The sequence below is a fragment of the Myxocyprinus asiaticus genome, chromosome 2 (genome assembly GCF_019703515.2).
Source record: "Myxocyprinus asiaticus isolate MX2 ecotype Aquarium Trade chromosome 2, UBuf_Myxa_2, whole genome shotgun sequence".
Classification (NCBI taxonomy): domain Eukaryota; kingdom Metazoa; phylum Chordata; class Actinopteri; order Cypriniformes; family Catostomidae; genus Myxocyprinus; species Myxocyprinus asiaticus.
Window position 1 is genome coordinate 7051454 of NC_059345.1, and position 15952 is coordinate 7067405.

The following is a 15952-nucleotide window of genomic DNA, read 5'->3' on the forward strand; positions in this document are numbered from 1 at the left end:
TAGATGTAGGTAAATTTGCACCAGCTTGCTAATAACTCTACACCCTGCAGTTACATTGACCCGGTTCACACTGACTGACTTTGACTGACTAAATAACAAACAAAATCAGCTATCGTCCTCAAGGTAGGTGGAGCTCCAGGTCACACCTAACTATGACATGGACCAGTGGCAGTAAGAAGGTGTTTAGAAGCCGGTAAGAATATTTCCTAAAAGTTTGCCCACATGAGCTGTTATGAACCACCGAAACGATAGCAAAAACACCTTTTTGGCCAGATTTTTTCTAAATGACGTCACACCCATTTGTTCTTCGATTTCATCGGAAGTGTATCTGGGCCTTAAGTGGCAACATAATGGTAAAACTAGATTAAAGTTAAATTTGGTTGCTAAACTCTTCACTTCAGGAATGAAATTATACAAAAAAGTGACAAATAATCTGTACAAATAAAAAAAGAGAATCCAAACAAAGGCTTAAAAATATGCAACATTAAAGGAGATTCATTTTCGCCACTGGTTTGACATGTTTCAAGTCTTGGGCTGCCTCTGAATTCCCAAATATACAGGTGCATCTCAATAAATTAGAATGTTGTGGAAAAGTTCATTTATTTCAGTAATTCAACTCAAATTGTGAAACTCGTGTATTAAATAAATTCAATGCACACAGACTGAAGTAGTTTAAGTCTTTGGTTCTTTTAATTGTGATGATTTTGGCTCACATTTAACAAAAACCCACCAATTCACTATCTCAAAAAATTAGAATATGGTGACATGCCAATCAGCTAATCAACTCAAAACACCTGCAAAGGTTTCCTGAGCCTTCAAAATGGTCTCTCAGTTTGGTTCACTAGGCTACACAATCATGGGGAAGACTGCTGATCTGACAGTTGTCCAGAAGACAATCATTGACACCCTTCACAAGGAGGGTAAGCCACAAACATTCATTGCCAAAGAAGCTGGCTGTTCACAGAGTGCTGTATCCAAGCATGTTAACAGAAAGTTGAGTGGAAGGAAAAAGTGTTGAAGAAAAAGATGCACAACCAATCGAGAGAACCGCAGCCTTATGATTGTCCAGCCAAATCGATTCAAGAATTTGGGTGAACTTCACAAGGAATGGACTGAGGCTGGGGTCAAGGCATCAAGAGCCACCACACACAGACGTGTCAAGGAATTTGGCTACAGTTGTCGTATTCCTCTTGTTAAGCCACTCCTGAACCACAGACAACGTCAGAGGCGTCTTACCTGGGCTAAGGAGAAGAAGAACTGGACTGTTGCCCAGTGTTCCAAAGTCCTCTTTTCAGATGAGAGCAAGTTTTGTATTTCATTTGGAAACCAAGGTCCTAGAGTCTGGAGGAAGGGTGGAGAAGCTCATAGCCCAAGTTGCTTGAAGCCCAGTGTTAAGTTTCCACAGTCTGTGATGATTTGGGGTGCAATGTCATCTGCTGGTGTTGGTCCATTGTGTTTTTTGAAAAGCAAAGTCACTGCACCCGTTTACCAAGAAATTTTGGAGCACTTCATGCTTCCTTCTGCTGACCAGCTTTTTAAAGATGCTGATTTCATTTTCCAGCAGGATTTGGCACCTGCCCACACTGCCAAAAGCACCAAAAGTTGGTTAAATGACCATGGTGTTGGTGTGCTTGACTGGCCAGCAAACTCACCAGACCTGAACCCCATAGAGAATCTATGGGGTATTGTCAAGAGGAAAATGAGAAACAAGAGACCAAAAAATGCAGATGAGCTGAAGGCCACTGTCAAAGAAACCTGGGCTTCCATACCACCACAGCAGTGCCACAAACTGATCACCTCCATGCCACGCCGAATTGAGGCAGTAATTAAAGCAAAAGGAGCCCCTACCAAGTATTGAGTACATATACAGTCAATGAACATACTTTCCAGAAGGCCAACAATTCACTAAAAATGTTTTTTTTATTGGTCTTATGATGTATTCTAATTTTTTGAGATAGTGAATTGGTGGGTTTTTGTTAAATGTGAGCCAAAATCATCACAATTAAAAGAACCAAAGACTTAAACTACTTCAGTCTGTGTGCATTGAATTTATTTAATACACGAGTTTCACAATTTGAGTTGAATTACTGAAATAAATGAACTTTTCCACGACATTCTAATTTATTGAGATGCACCTGTATACTATGTGCTAAAAGTATGTACTATACTGGTGATTTTTAAGTAGATGCAGTACTTGTATTTAGAAAAAGTACACCAGTATTGGAGTGGAAGATTATCAGTGTTTTGGTCTGTTCCTTGCACAAAGTTCATTGGTTGGCTTCAGAATTCTTGGAATATAGTGCAACTACTTTTTTAACAGTTTTGTGGTTTATATGTTTGGCAGTATAAGTCACCACCCACTTTCATTGTCTGGAAAAGAGCTGCTCAGACATTCTGCCCAACATCTTCTCAAGTATTTTATTAAAAAATGAAAATATTATGGGTTTGGAACAACATGAGGGTGAATTTTTATTTATGGGTAAACTAATCCTTCAACAGCTTAACTAATTTACTGTTACGTTCCTCTTCCTTTAGAGTAAAAATAAAAAAGCTAAAATGATTTACTGTCTTATCAGTAGCTTCCTGGCTTGCTGTACAAATTGGTCTTGCAGAGAGCCCATGTTAAGACACTATCCAAGATTTGAGACCAGATAAGCCACTGATAAATCTTTCTATCTCTAACAACAGCCAGCGGTTTTCTAAATTTTTCCTTCAGCCCCAATATAGACAGTGAAACAGATATTGTACAGAGCAGGACTGGTGCAGTCAGTGTACTTTTGAAGGACAAAGCGAAGACTGAACACTAATAGATCAAGTACTGTCTATTCGTACTATGTTAAGAAGGTCAGGGTAGCTCCACTTTTCCTGTATGATCCTGTATTTTTAGTGAAGTGGCCCAGTTTTACAATGCACCCCTCACTTCACTGCAAAAGGTGGCTTGTCAACACCTGCTCTGCTGCTGCATATTTGTCAAGAGCAGACAGGTACCTACTTACCTACTTAGACATAACATAAGGTATTACATCCAAACTATTTTAAAAGACAGAATTTCACAGATTAAAGAAAAATCACAGACTTTAAACACAGAACGGGTTCAGCCACTGACACTTCTAGTGACAGCAGTTTATTGTGAGAAAGCAGCGTTCCCGTTTACATGCATTGTATAAATGGCATACTCTTTACTCCGTATACATGCAGCTAAGCAGCTTTCTCCACAGCAACGTAATTTCTGAGCGACGCTTATGTAAATAACAAACATGGTATCCATGTTAGAATTCACTATTTTATTCTCCGTTGCCTCACTTTATTTGCAGATATTTCAGAGTTGTTACTGTATTTGTTTCCTTAACTTTCCATCGCAACCTGCAGTGGAATTGCACTGTAATAGTGGGGTTTCCCTCTTTCTTAAAACTCTGGGACTCCCTCAATGCGCACTCTTCAAAAACCTGATAGAAAGATAATTCCAATAGGCTGATTTAATGGCTATACATCACACAATTTAATATAATTAGAGCTGTTGATTTAACGTGTTAACTCAGTGCAATTAATTATATAAAAAATAACTTGATTAAAAATATTTATGCAATTAATCATGTCACCGGACCGTAGTATAAAAAATATTCCAACTATCGGAGCAATTCAAGCTTGAAGTACCACCTGTTTTCTCCAGGGGGCAGTAAGCGAAACTCTACCTGTATATGCAACACACAGCTTATACAGAGAACAAACCACACTCCGGTGAGTAACAGCAGACAGCACAAGATGAGAACGCGTTCTTGCATTCAAACACAGATTGATGGAGCGCAAATCCGAACACAGGGATCTCAAGACATGTTTTTCTACGTTTCAAACTGCGTCTAACTTGATGCAACGACCTAAAAATATGTTAATGACACGACGCAACCAAAGTGAGACACTCCAAAAGCGTCCGTCTAATGCAGGTGTACATTGATGTGTCCTTAGAAAAGCCCTCATAATAAATCTCAGACTGATTAATGAATTCAATTGCAAAATGGATTGCTGTGAACTGTAGGCCAATGATTGGCTTATGTTCAATAATATGGAAATAAACTATATTTAATTGGATTCTAAAGCCACTTTTTGTACTATCCTATCAGTGCTTTACTCGCCTGCCACAAAAATGAAATGCATTTTCATTATCTGAATATTATTTTTTATAATATATATATATATATATATATATATATATACATACACAACTGGTCAAAAGTTTTGAAACACTTGACTGAAATGTTTCTCATGATCTTAAAAATCTTTTGATCTGAAGGCGTATGCTTAAATGTTTGAAATTAGTTTTGTTGACAAAAATATAATTGTGCCACCATATTAATATATTATATTAATATACCATATTACAAACACTGTATATATTTTATTTGTAATTATATAAATATAACTATAATTATTTCATCATTATATATTGAATTATTGTTATTTGAGGGGCTTTCTCAGCAGATATTTAAATATGCGATTAATTGCGATTCATTTTATTAATTAATCGGCATACCATGTAATTAATTTGATTAAAAAATGTATTAGTTTGACAGCCCTAAATATAATAGTAAATGACATATACATAAATTGGCTAAAAGATTGTCCAATATAGGTTTTTTTTAACAGTCGATGTCGATAGGCTGCAAATAAATAACTTTTACTTTGAAGTTGCTCTATTGCTCTCATGCAGATCCAGTTTACTCGTCCCAGATCGCCTTCTTGGAAAGTCACGGACTGACCATTGCGCAACATTCGTGAGTCAGAGGGACACAGTTTTGATCCAGGCTATTATAATACATGCTTCAGAAGAAATATGAGTGCTTCACAGGAAGAAAACGGTTTGTGAATCAAATCGGTTTAAACGAGATATTTGCATATTTGCAGTCGATATATGATAGAAGTTTTATTGATATTTGCCTTTGCATCATTAGACAACACAGTTACAGGGAACTGTTGAGGAGAAAGAGAGAGAATGAAACATGCAAGCACTTTAAACACCATGGGGTCACGTGCATCACACGCACATCATGAGACTGTCGTGGCTTTGATATGAGGGACTGTTTAAATGAGACTGTGTTGTACATCGGCCTATTATTGTGGTAAATGATGGCACTAACAACAAAATTAACTGTGATTGGTTGTTAACATGTCTCAGATGGCTCCTTCATGTGCAAGCAGGCGATTCTCTGCACCATCGCGGCTTGAGCAACTAATCGGCAAAATGGGAAAATGTATCGATCAATGCAGATAATTTAAAAACACCAAACATCGGCCCGATTTATCAGCCTCTGCGATATATCGGTCAACCACTAATTTAAATGCACATGACTCTTGGGAGATCTTCTACAGAGGGAAATAATAACATAGGGAAGAAATAGATCATATAGCATCATAATGCCTAAAGCAGTAGGTAAGGCTGGATGAAAACACAGCAAACACTAATTTTAAAGGATAGTGACATCTGACTCCTGGAGGTGTCCAGCAGATTTTGAGGGGCTCTAAATCTGAAATCTGAAGCATTTTTGTACCAGAACAATTAGAGGAAATAGGAAGTCCATAGGAAGTAATTTCTTTGGAAATGGTACTCTATACTTCTGATGCTAATTTCATTACAAAAAAAAGAAAAAGACTGTGTTTGATAGGACGACATAACAGAGACAACTAAACCTACTGAAACCTACCTATGTGCAGCAGTGTCTACTTTGTATTGTGTCTCTTAAAGGGGTTGTTCACACAAAAATGTGACAATTTACTCCTCATGCTGTTCCAATGCCGTATGGCTTTCTTCCATGGAACCCAAAAGGAGAAATTCTGAAGAGTGATCTGTTCATTTTTTTCCATGCAATTACAATGAATGGGGACTGAGGCGTTCAAGCTTCAAAACATGCAAAAGCACCTTATAAGTATAATAAAAGTGGTCCACATGACTCATACACTATATTCAAAGTCTTCTGAAGTCATACTTTTGGCTGAAACCGAATGTGGTGGTCATCTGTAAGCAGAGACAGACAGCTGAAATTGTGGTGGTGAATGGTCATATTGCCAGGCTGTAAATAACTGAAAACAGCAGTAATTACTACTTTTACCATTTTTCTGAAACTTGCGTTCTGTATTGCAGACAGAGGCTAATGTGTATGGACAGCGCATTGTTTGGTTTCCACTCAAGTCAATTTTCATTAAAACAAAAAAAAAAAAAAAAGATATTCCCTGACTGCCACATTATTTTGCTTGCTTTGCACATTTTGACTTTAGAAATATGTGTATGGGCTTTCCAACGAGCCAAATAAACCACAATGCTTGCCAGTCCTAAATTATCAGGCAATAAATCATCTTGGATGTGTGTGCGTTACAGGGTGCCATTTTTTTTTTTTTTTTTTTTTTTTAAGTTGGTTTTTGAGATGATCTGAAATTCGAGTCCTGGTTTTATGTTTGTCCAATCCAAAGAAATATCTGGAGTGGATTTGTATGTTTTTCTGGCTAGTATTTTGTCTAATCTCAGAACTTTGAGCAAAAATTATTGATTTAGAATTGAACTTACATTAATGAGTGATGATTTTCCCTCATGACCGGCATCTATATGGTAATAGTTGTCTTTCTGGTGTCTTCTTCTTCATTTATTAAAAAATAATTATCTTTCTGATGAACTGAAACAACTTTTTGACACATTTAATTCAGCAAGCGTCCAGTTATTTTCTCTGAGATGTCTTGGAAGTATTTATTTTTAGGGATGCACCGATATGAAATTTTTTGCAGATACTAATACTGATTTTAAAAAAAGATATTTTGCTACTTGCCTTATTTTATCATCAGATCACAGTTTTGCTTACAATGTACATAGAGTACAAAGCTATTATTATATTATTGTTCTAAAAATAAATAACAAAGGTGCATCCCTAGTAATTTTGCACATAAAATTCAATTTTGTGTAAAAATATATAAACTTTTGGCAGTCTGTTCCAATACTGAGCTGAAGAAATATAAAAAATCATGGTTGATGTTACTAATGGTTTGTTTCATTTTAATTTGTTAAAATAACAATACTGGTCGACCTCCAATTTTAATACTGTGAAAATTTGAATCTGAGTGAAGTGAACGGCTTTAGCTGAAGTGTGCAATTTTTATGTTAAAATTCTTTCTTTCATCCCAGCTTAATATGCAGGGTCAACTATTAGCAAGCCATTCGTACGTTTATTCCCATGAAAAGTGTAAACACTGTGGTTCTGTGGTGCTTTCAAAACATTGAACTGTTTGTTTGAGTGGCCCGACCTAGCAACATTTGCTCAACCAATGGCAATAGTTTAGAGTGGAACTATCTGTTTAACTGACCAATGGAAGACGGGGGAAGTGTTCTGGAAACCTTTTTGAAAAGCACAAAAATTTTAGAAGAATATAGCTACAGGCATTGCTCCAAAAAAGGAGTGGGTGCTCCAAACCGCCATTAAAGATATAGGAAGCCCCTTACCTAACCCCTTCCCTAACCTTAACCGTGAGTGCAAGTGACACCCCCATTTGGAGTTGCCGCAACCTACTTTTGGAGTAGCCACACACCCATCTGGAGTAACCCCGCCTTCTTTTGGAGATCCCGCCCCCATTTGGAGGTCTCCAGCCTGCAGCTATACCTACTAGAAAAATGTGGGCAATTCCATTGAGGATGCTAGTGGCGCAGAAATAACACATTTCAGCTTGCTGAAGTATGTAATTTATGCGACACTACCGCCACTGAACGTAATTGCAAAAATTAACATTTTTAAAACAGCTTTCTGAACACGCCCCTTATCTTCTGTTCTTCAAACAGTCAGAGAGTCCCGCCCCCAACTCACGGCATTGGTTGAATAATGTTGTTGGGGCGGTGTGACGAGGAGGAGGGCGGGGTAATCGGGCTAATCAGCCGAGGAGAGGGATAAATGCAGCGGGACGCGGCAGTTTGGGAGAGAGAGAGCCACGTGCAGCTGCAGTGTGTGCGTTTATGTTGTGTGTCTTTTTGTATTCATTAAACATTATTTTGATGGTTCGTCCGGTTCCCACCTCCTCCTTTCCATTTTAAACTTGTTACATTGGTGCCGAAGCCTGGGAAGGGGGAGGGATGCGCTGTCGTGGAGTCCTCGCCACTAAAAGCCAACCCAGGAGCAGCCGCGGCCATCCGCCCGGGGTCAGAGACATCACTGCCGGCCACCGAAGATCTGAGGCACACAGCCGTTCCCTTCCCATAGAAAAAAATAATAGAGAAAAAAAAAAGGGGGGGGCATGACCGTCTGCCCGGGGCCGGAGGACCCACTACCATCCACCAGGGGAGGAGCGAGCTGTCATCCACCAGAGGTTGGGGAGTGGCTCAGGGCCGGGCAACAGCGTATCTGGGCGCTGGCGAACCAGGTATTTCCTCTCTCTCGCTCCGCTTTGCCCTTTCCCTCTCCTCTTTTTTTGTTTGTTTTTCCCTCCCCTCGTCCCCCTCCCCATCCCTAGAGAGGCGGGAAAAAGCCTGCCGGCAGGCGGGGCCAAAAGTCGGGCTAATCAGCCGAGGAGAGGGATAAATGCAGCGGGACGCGGCAGTTCGGGAGTGAGAGAGCCACGTGCAGCTGTAGTGTGTGTGTTTATGTTTTGTGTCTTTGTTTTCATTAAACATTATTTTGATGGTTCGTCCAGTTCCCACCTCCTCCTTTCCATTTTAACCTTGTTACAGGCGGGTCTAAGCGGGTCTCTCAAAACAAACACAGGAATTTTTATAGCGTCACAGAGACACTGTATTTACAGTGTTCGAGAAAACATACCTATGAATGGCTTACTTATAGTTGTATCTGCATATTAAGCTGGGATAGAAGTATTTTAACACTGAAAAAGTTACATACTTCAGCTTTAAAGGATCAGAAATGGTAAATATAGTTACTACGATAATGAAAACAGTGTTGACTTACGGTTGTTATCCACCACTGCCATCAAAACACGCTAAAAACAAAGAAAGTTCTGGAGTCTTTTTTAGTCGATTAGTTTGGTGTCAGATGTCCAGAAGGCCAGTTGTCAGAGTAAAGTCACAATCTTTCATGCCAACCTAACAGCTGAAACAAACCCTTCACATTCCTTGGATCACCTGTGCTGCTCTGCTGGGAAAACACCACATTAGCTCTCATCTCTAATAGAAGGCGTGAACTTTTCTATGGAACTAAAGAAATACGCTTTATACAAACTCAAAAGAGACATATATTTAACAAACGTAAGCTTTAGTGCAGAATGTGGCCACAAAAAGGACGCTTAAAGCACACTTCAAAATGTATGAATGCCATAGAATTAAAAAAACAAAACATCAAGCCAATTGGCATTTACTTCAAAGATAGCACAAACACATTTCCGAGATAAACATCTCATAAAAAGAAGTTGGGTTTTAAATTATGCAACTTATATACGGTCCAAAATGAAGACGCTTGGATCCATTTAGGTTGTCAAATGTTAGTGTAACATGAACTACACCTGTGGTTCCTCTGCTAGGACACCTGTGTGAACTTGAGGGACTTCTAGACCCCAGTGTGTAACAATAATTGCAAAAATGGCTCAGAAAAGTGAAGATAGTTCGTAGAAAGTATCTAGCATCGTTTGTTTGCATATGCGACTTGGTTTGATATTTTGATATCTTGAAGTGTGGCTTAAAGGTGCACTGTCATTTTTTTCTCATTAAAAAAAGTTTAACTCCTAAAGATGTAAATTGTAATTTTGCAATATAATTTGGAAATCATGAGCACTCACATTAAAATGAAGACTTCAGTCATATCAGTAACCTTATAAAAGCTGTTTTATTCTACATGGAGAGGGTCCACACATGGGGGCTGCCATGTTAGAATCACATGACCAGCCGAATACTACTCGATTAATCTCAGTAACCGTCCTGTTATTTGACACTTTTACTCATTGATTAAAATAATCATGGCTGACTGTGAATACTACATTTCTACAATGGCATCTGAAACTGAAAATTATTGATTTTAAATGATGTTGCATCCAAGCCACTAGGTGTCAGTGTCAGTCCAAGATGACACAAAGACAAAAGTTACTGAGTGCACCTTTAAGTGTCCACATGCTTCTGGACACTTTACATTGTACAAAAATGAGCAGTGCATGAGGGCAAATGAAACTGGATGCATTCTGACTGGCTCCAGATGACTGTGCAGATTTGGTCCATGATGACTGCAGCACTAGGAAAGATGTGAATAATACATGCACACACCACCACCACCACCACCACCATCATCATCATCATCATCTTCTCCACCCTGGACATCTGTGACACTCTTAAAAGGATTTACTTGGCATGTCTAAAATATCATCTTAAAGTTTTTTTTCACAGTTTTACTACTTACACCCTTCACTGGTCACATTTAAATGCCTGTTAACCGCACACCGAAAAAATAATATCACTATATAATACAGCATGTATGCCAAGAGTTTGTGTTCAGTGCGCAGTCACCATAGACATCAAGCAGGAGAGGAAGAAACTTTAATGTCTCGCGCTGCAGTCACCGTCGGGACATGATAAACGTGAACGGTAAGTTTATTTGTCTAATTCACAAGAAATACACAAGTTAAAATAATTTCTGCTTTTAATAGCTCACCTCTCTGAGTTCAGGGCAAAAAATAAATTAAATAAAAATCCAATGTGCTGCGCGGCTCCTTTAAGGACAGATCAAATCCAGCGCAGCGCGAGTCCACCAATATCAGATTTTTCTCTCTCAAATTGTCCTTCGCGTGAACTTTCCCATGTCCAAACATATATGCCACAGTGCCATTGTAATTCCAAAATACACTAAAATCTTTTCCCCATTGAAAATGTCTCGTGGGAGTCGTTCGCTCAAACTCCTTTCTGCTTAATCAGTGCTGCTTCTCAACTGTGTTCGTACGCGCGCTGCGCGCTCCCGCCTGCGGATTGAAGGAATGGGCGTGGTCAACTGCGGTGATGGGCGGTGGCCGTTTTCTGTTACATTTTTTATTGCGCATTACATAAAGAACAGTGTGTATTGCAATCAAGAAATACAAGAGGGAAGTATTTAAAAATATATGGATATCATTAATATTGCATTAAAAATAAATAGATAAAGAGTTAAATAAAAAAGGATTAAATACAATGGGTGGCGGCCTTTCCAGAGAAGCAATACGTGACCGTTTGCGTAACATGACTGTCAGCCAATCATTGTCGCGTATTGAAAGTAGGCGCGTTAATACGGAGCAGTAGGCGCTCTGCCCCTCAATACTGTCGCAAAACGAGGAGAAGCGCGACATTTTCTATGACAACACTGAATAGTTTACGGCACCTGTCCTCGTTGCTCTTGTGATAGTGGGAAGGTGGACCCTATGAGAGCCTGGGAACTGTGATTTTGACAAGGTAAAAGAAGTTAAATCGTCATATTATAATTCAGATTATTGTGTATGGAATTAAGTTTGTAAATAGACAAAGAGGGCAGAGAATTCAAGTGTATTTGCTTTGCAATCGGTAGCTTTGTAAGAGCTGCAGCATTGCGCAGTGCAGAAATTATCTTTACAGTAACAACTACTTGTAGTCTCATGTGGGGTTTCTAAATAATTTCACGTTAAACTAATACTAGAAGACTTATGAAACAATAGTGTACGTGATCTGCAATATCTGAAAGGTATATACGAATAAGATAAGAGATATGCAGGTAAGTTTTAATAGATATCAAAAAAAAAATTAATACAAAAGTACTAAGAAAAACAATATAAAGTAGTGTGCAGGCAATAAGTTACCATTTCAAAAAGTACTGTGGTGATACCACAGATGATAATACATAGTATACCATGGTACTGCTGAAGCATAACCATATTCATGTACCATGGTACTAGGTTGCATGTCCAAAAACATGCATGGTATTTTTGTTAACGTAATGAACTAACATGGTACATGTCCAAATAATAGGGTTTTGCCATGGTAAATGTCCATAAAACTTGGTATTACCATCGTACCATGTCTTAAAAACATGGCATTGCCATGGTACATGTCTGAAAAATGGTATTACCATAGTACTATATCCAAAAAACATATTGTACTATAGTACTTTTTTGTTAATATACTGTACGATCAAGGTACCATATCTAAAACATATGGTATTGCCATGGTAAATGTCCAAAAAATGGTATTACCATAGTACTGTATACAAAAAACATACTGTGCTATGGTACTTTTTTGTTAATATACTGTATGACCAAGGTACCACGTCTAAAAAACATGGCATTGCCATGGTAAATGTCCAAAAAATGGTATTACCATAGTATTATATCCCAAAAACATATTGTACTATGGTACGTTTTTGTTAATATTCTGTACGACCAAGGTACCACGTCTAAAAAACATGGTATTGCCATGGAAATGTTCATAAAACTGGTATTACTATGTTACCATGTCTACAAAATATGGTATTGCCATGGTAAATGTCCAAAAAATGGTATTACCATAGTACTAAATCCAAAAAACATATTGTAATATGGTACTTTTTTGTTTATGTACTGTACTGCCAAGGTACCATGTCTAAAAAACATAGTATTGCCATGGTAAATGTCCAAAAAAATTTATTACCATAGTACAATATCCAAAAAACTTTGTATTATGGTACTTTTATTTATCCAAAAAACATATTGTACTATGAAACTTTTTTTGTTAATATACCGTTCGACCAAGGTAACATGTCTAAAACATATGGTATTGCCATGGTAAATGTCCAAAAAATGGTATTACCATAGTACTATATACAAAAAACATATTGTACTATGGTACTTTTTTGTTAATGTACTGTACTACCATGGTATATGTCCAAAAATTATGCTATTGCCATGGAAATGTCCATAAAACTGGTATTACTATGGTACCATGTCTAAGAAAATCATGGGATTGTCATAGAACCATGTCCAAACAACGTGCTTTGTTTTACCATGGTACTTTTTTAAATAAAAAGATACATTATATGAAGTCTTGCATATGTATCGTGCAAAATAAGTAAATAACTCTGCATGCTCATCCACACAGTAACTGCTGCTGTCACCCGTTTTGCCTTGAGAATGGATCCAGTGGTCCTGAGCTACCAGGACAGTCTGCTGCGACGCTCAGATGTGGCACTTTTAGACGGCCCCCGATGGCTCAATGATCAGGTCATAGGTTTCGCCTTTGAGTACTTCGCAACCGAGCGCTTCGAAAGTCTGGGCGAGAAGGTCTGTTTCATCAGCCCTGAGGTCACCCAGTTTATCAAGTACGCCTCCAGCCAAGACGAGCTCGCTATATTCCTGGAACCATTGAGGCTTCCATCTCGTCGGTGGGTTTTCTTAGCTGTCAATGACAACTCCAATCAGACCGCCGGTGGCTCCCATTGGAGCTTGCTTCTTTATCAGCGTGACGGCGGCAAGTTCTCCCACTACGACTCCCAGAGTGGAAGCAACTCATTGCACGCCCGCCGTATTGCAGCCAAGCTTGAGACTTTTCTGGGCGCTGGGGGTAAAGTGCCCTTTGTGGAGGAGCAGTGCCCTTTGCAGCAAAACAGCTTTGACTGTGGCATGTACGTGATCTGTAATGCAGAGGCTCTTTGCGAGAGTGCAAGAGTCAAGGACTGTCCGCGCCTGCCCGCTCAGGTCATAACACCCACCTATATTACACGCAAGAGGACAGAATGGTATTCGTTCATACAGAGACTCGCCAAGGACTAACTAGCTGACTTTGTACCAGCACCATCATGTTTGCATGAACTGTATTAGCCAATGGGGAGAGTGACTCACTACCATCAATTAAACTGCATTTGGTGTTCGAACGAGCATGTATTCATCAAAATAAATTGTTTGCCAAACTCTTAAAGGGATAGTTTACTCACTATTTACACACCCTCATGCCGTTTCTTCTGTCGTGGAATGCAAAATGAAGCAGATTTTTCCTTACGAATGCGAATGGGGACGGATCCGTCAAGCTTCAAAAAGACAAAAGAAGCACCATAAAATGATCAAAAGTTGTGTATGTGATTAATACGCTATTCCAAGTCTTCTTAAGTCACACGATAGCTTTGTGTTAGGAACAGGCCAAAATTTAAGTAGTTATTTACTGGAAATCTTCCATTCGCGTATTTTAAAATATGATGTAGCACACCATGCTTGACCTCAGTAGTCGTGTCGGGCCAAGTTTGAATATGCGGAAGTGCGAATGAGAAATGAGAGCTTATCAATGAATAACAGATTCAATTTCAGTCTGTTTCTCTCACAAAGTTGTCAGATGGTTTTGGAAGACTTGGAATGCTGTACACAAGTCATATTATGGACTTCTTTTTTTAAAGATAGATAGACCCAGTCCCCATTCACTTTCATTGTATGGAAAAGAGCAGCATGGAAATTCTGCCAGACATCACTTTTCCACAGAAGAAAGAAAAGTCATACGGGTTGAAACGACATGAGGATGAGTAAACAATGACAGAATTGTCATTTTTGGGTGAACTATTGAATACAATGGCATTTTTCATCCATTCATCCATAAAAGGAGACTTGTGATCAGTTTAGCAGCACAAGTTGGTTGATTGAGAATATATTAATGCTGATTTGTTTAGATTAGTAGCATGAAGTGAGTGTCCTGAATGTGTTGCTTGTTTACAAAATGTTTTGCTCAGGGCTTTTTTGAGAAGAATTCAGATGACAAGAATGCGATCTGTGTTATATAATTGCCGTCTAAGATATTGTTTGCCAAGGAAATATAGTAAATGCTGCTACTACACATGGGCTGAACGCAAAATAGCAGACTATTATTTATTTAACCAAGTGCACCCTCTCGCTCTGAAATAATGCTTCTAAACCTCACACCAGCAAATGCATGATTGTATAACAGTTTATTCTTCCAAGGAACTGAATGACGCAGATTAGAATTAGCACATTATATATCAACCCAATAAAAAGTACTGCATGCAGGGAATATACGTCCATGTCTGTTATTCAACAGAGATGACTTTAACTGACTATCATGTGTGCAGGGCATGAATTTTTACACACAAATATGAAAGAAAACAGAAATCAAACAAGACCAGACTTCTGATGGAAATATTTGCATGGACATGTGCAGTGCTTTACAAAAGTATTGGGATCCTAAACCAACTCTCCAACTTTAGCGAATTACACATATTAAAAAAAATTAATTCTGTGATATTTGATTTTTATTTTAAAGCACTGAAAAATACATTTTAGACTAAATAATTGATGGTGACATTGTAATTCATAACAAAAAGAAAACCTGAAATATGCCTTTGCAAAAGTATTCAATCCCTACATTTTAAGATTTTCTACACTTGTTTAGTTCTTCCATCATTCCCTATCCTCTTAAATCAGAATAAAGTACTGAAATAAAGTATTATACCATATCAAACACAAATACTAAAATCCATATCTTGTATTGCCATTAGTAAGGTATACTGTTCAGTCAGCCGGTGGTTATCGCAAAATAAACCCCTGACAGGGTGATCAGGACCCAGACGGCTACTAACCAAATAAATAAATAAAATGGACATGAAGTATTGATCTTGGAGTATTAGAAATTATGTGAGAATAAATGAATCACTGAACATCTGAAATCTTGAGTTCTGGGTTCTGTCTGTGTTTATTTTGTGAAAGTGCTTGACTGCTCATTATCCAGCTTATTACAAGACTACTTGCCAAATAAATAAATAAATGGACATGAAACAATTGATCTGAGTTGAAATTATTTTATTAGCTTACTTGTAGGATGTGACCCAAGAAGCGGGAAAGATGACCCTGTCCGATACGTCTTAATCCCCGGATGTGCGGTTGTTACGAAGAGATATCAGACCGCTAAATTGCACCATTGACCCATCAGAATAGAGTATTCCAGAACGCTGTGTAATAATTTATATTAATACTTTTAATGAGCAATGCCAGATTAGAATGCAATAACTAAAATGCATTTCTAACA

The 15952-nt window shown here is 38.3% G+C and overlaps 2 protein-coding genes across 2 annotated transcripts in view; one reads left to right on the forward strand and one right to left on the reverse strand.

Annotated features, from left to right (window-relative positions):
* myo9aa (myosin IXAa) overlaps positions 1 to 10884 on the reverse strand; it is a 213752-nt gene extending 202868 nt beyond the window's left edge. Inside the window, exon 1 of the mRNA XM_051647761.1 lies at positions 10611 to 10884. The gene's annotated coding sequence lies outside the window, so the exon portion shown is untranslated. The remainder of the gene's footprint in view (positions 1 to 10610) is intronic.
* Positions 10885 to 11256: 372 nt separating this feature from the next.
* Positions 11257 to 15719, forward strand: senp8 (SUMO peptidase family member, NEDD8 specific). The gene is made up of 2 exons (XM_051648142.1): positions 11257 to 11377; positions 13031 to 15719. The coding sequence occupies exon 2, from the start codon at positions 13063 to 13065 to the stop codon at positions 13699 to 13701; it is 639 nt and encodes a 212-aa protein (XP_051504102.1). The 5' UTR covers positions 11257 to 11377; positions 13031 to 13062; the 3' UTR covers positions 13702 to 15719.
* The last annotated feature ends 233 nt before the right edge of the window (positions 15720 to 15952 follow it).

Bases quoted from the DNA above. Each gene is read 5' to 3' on its own strand.
- senp8 (XM_051648142.1), top strand. From the start codon at position 13,063: ATGGATCCAGTGGTCCTGAGCTACCAGGACAGTCTGCTGCGACGCTCA.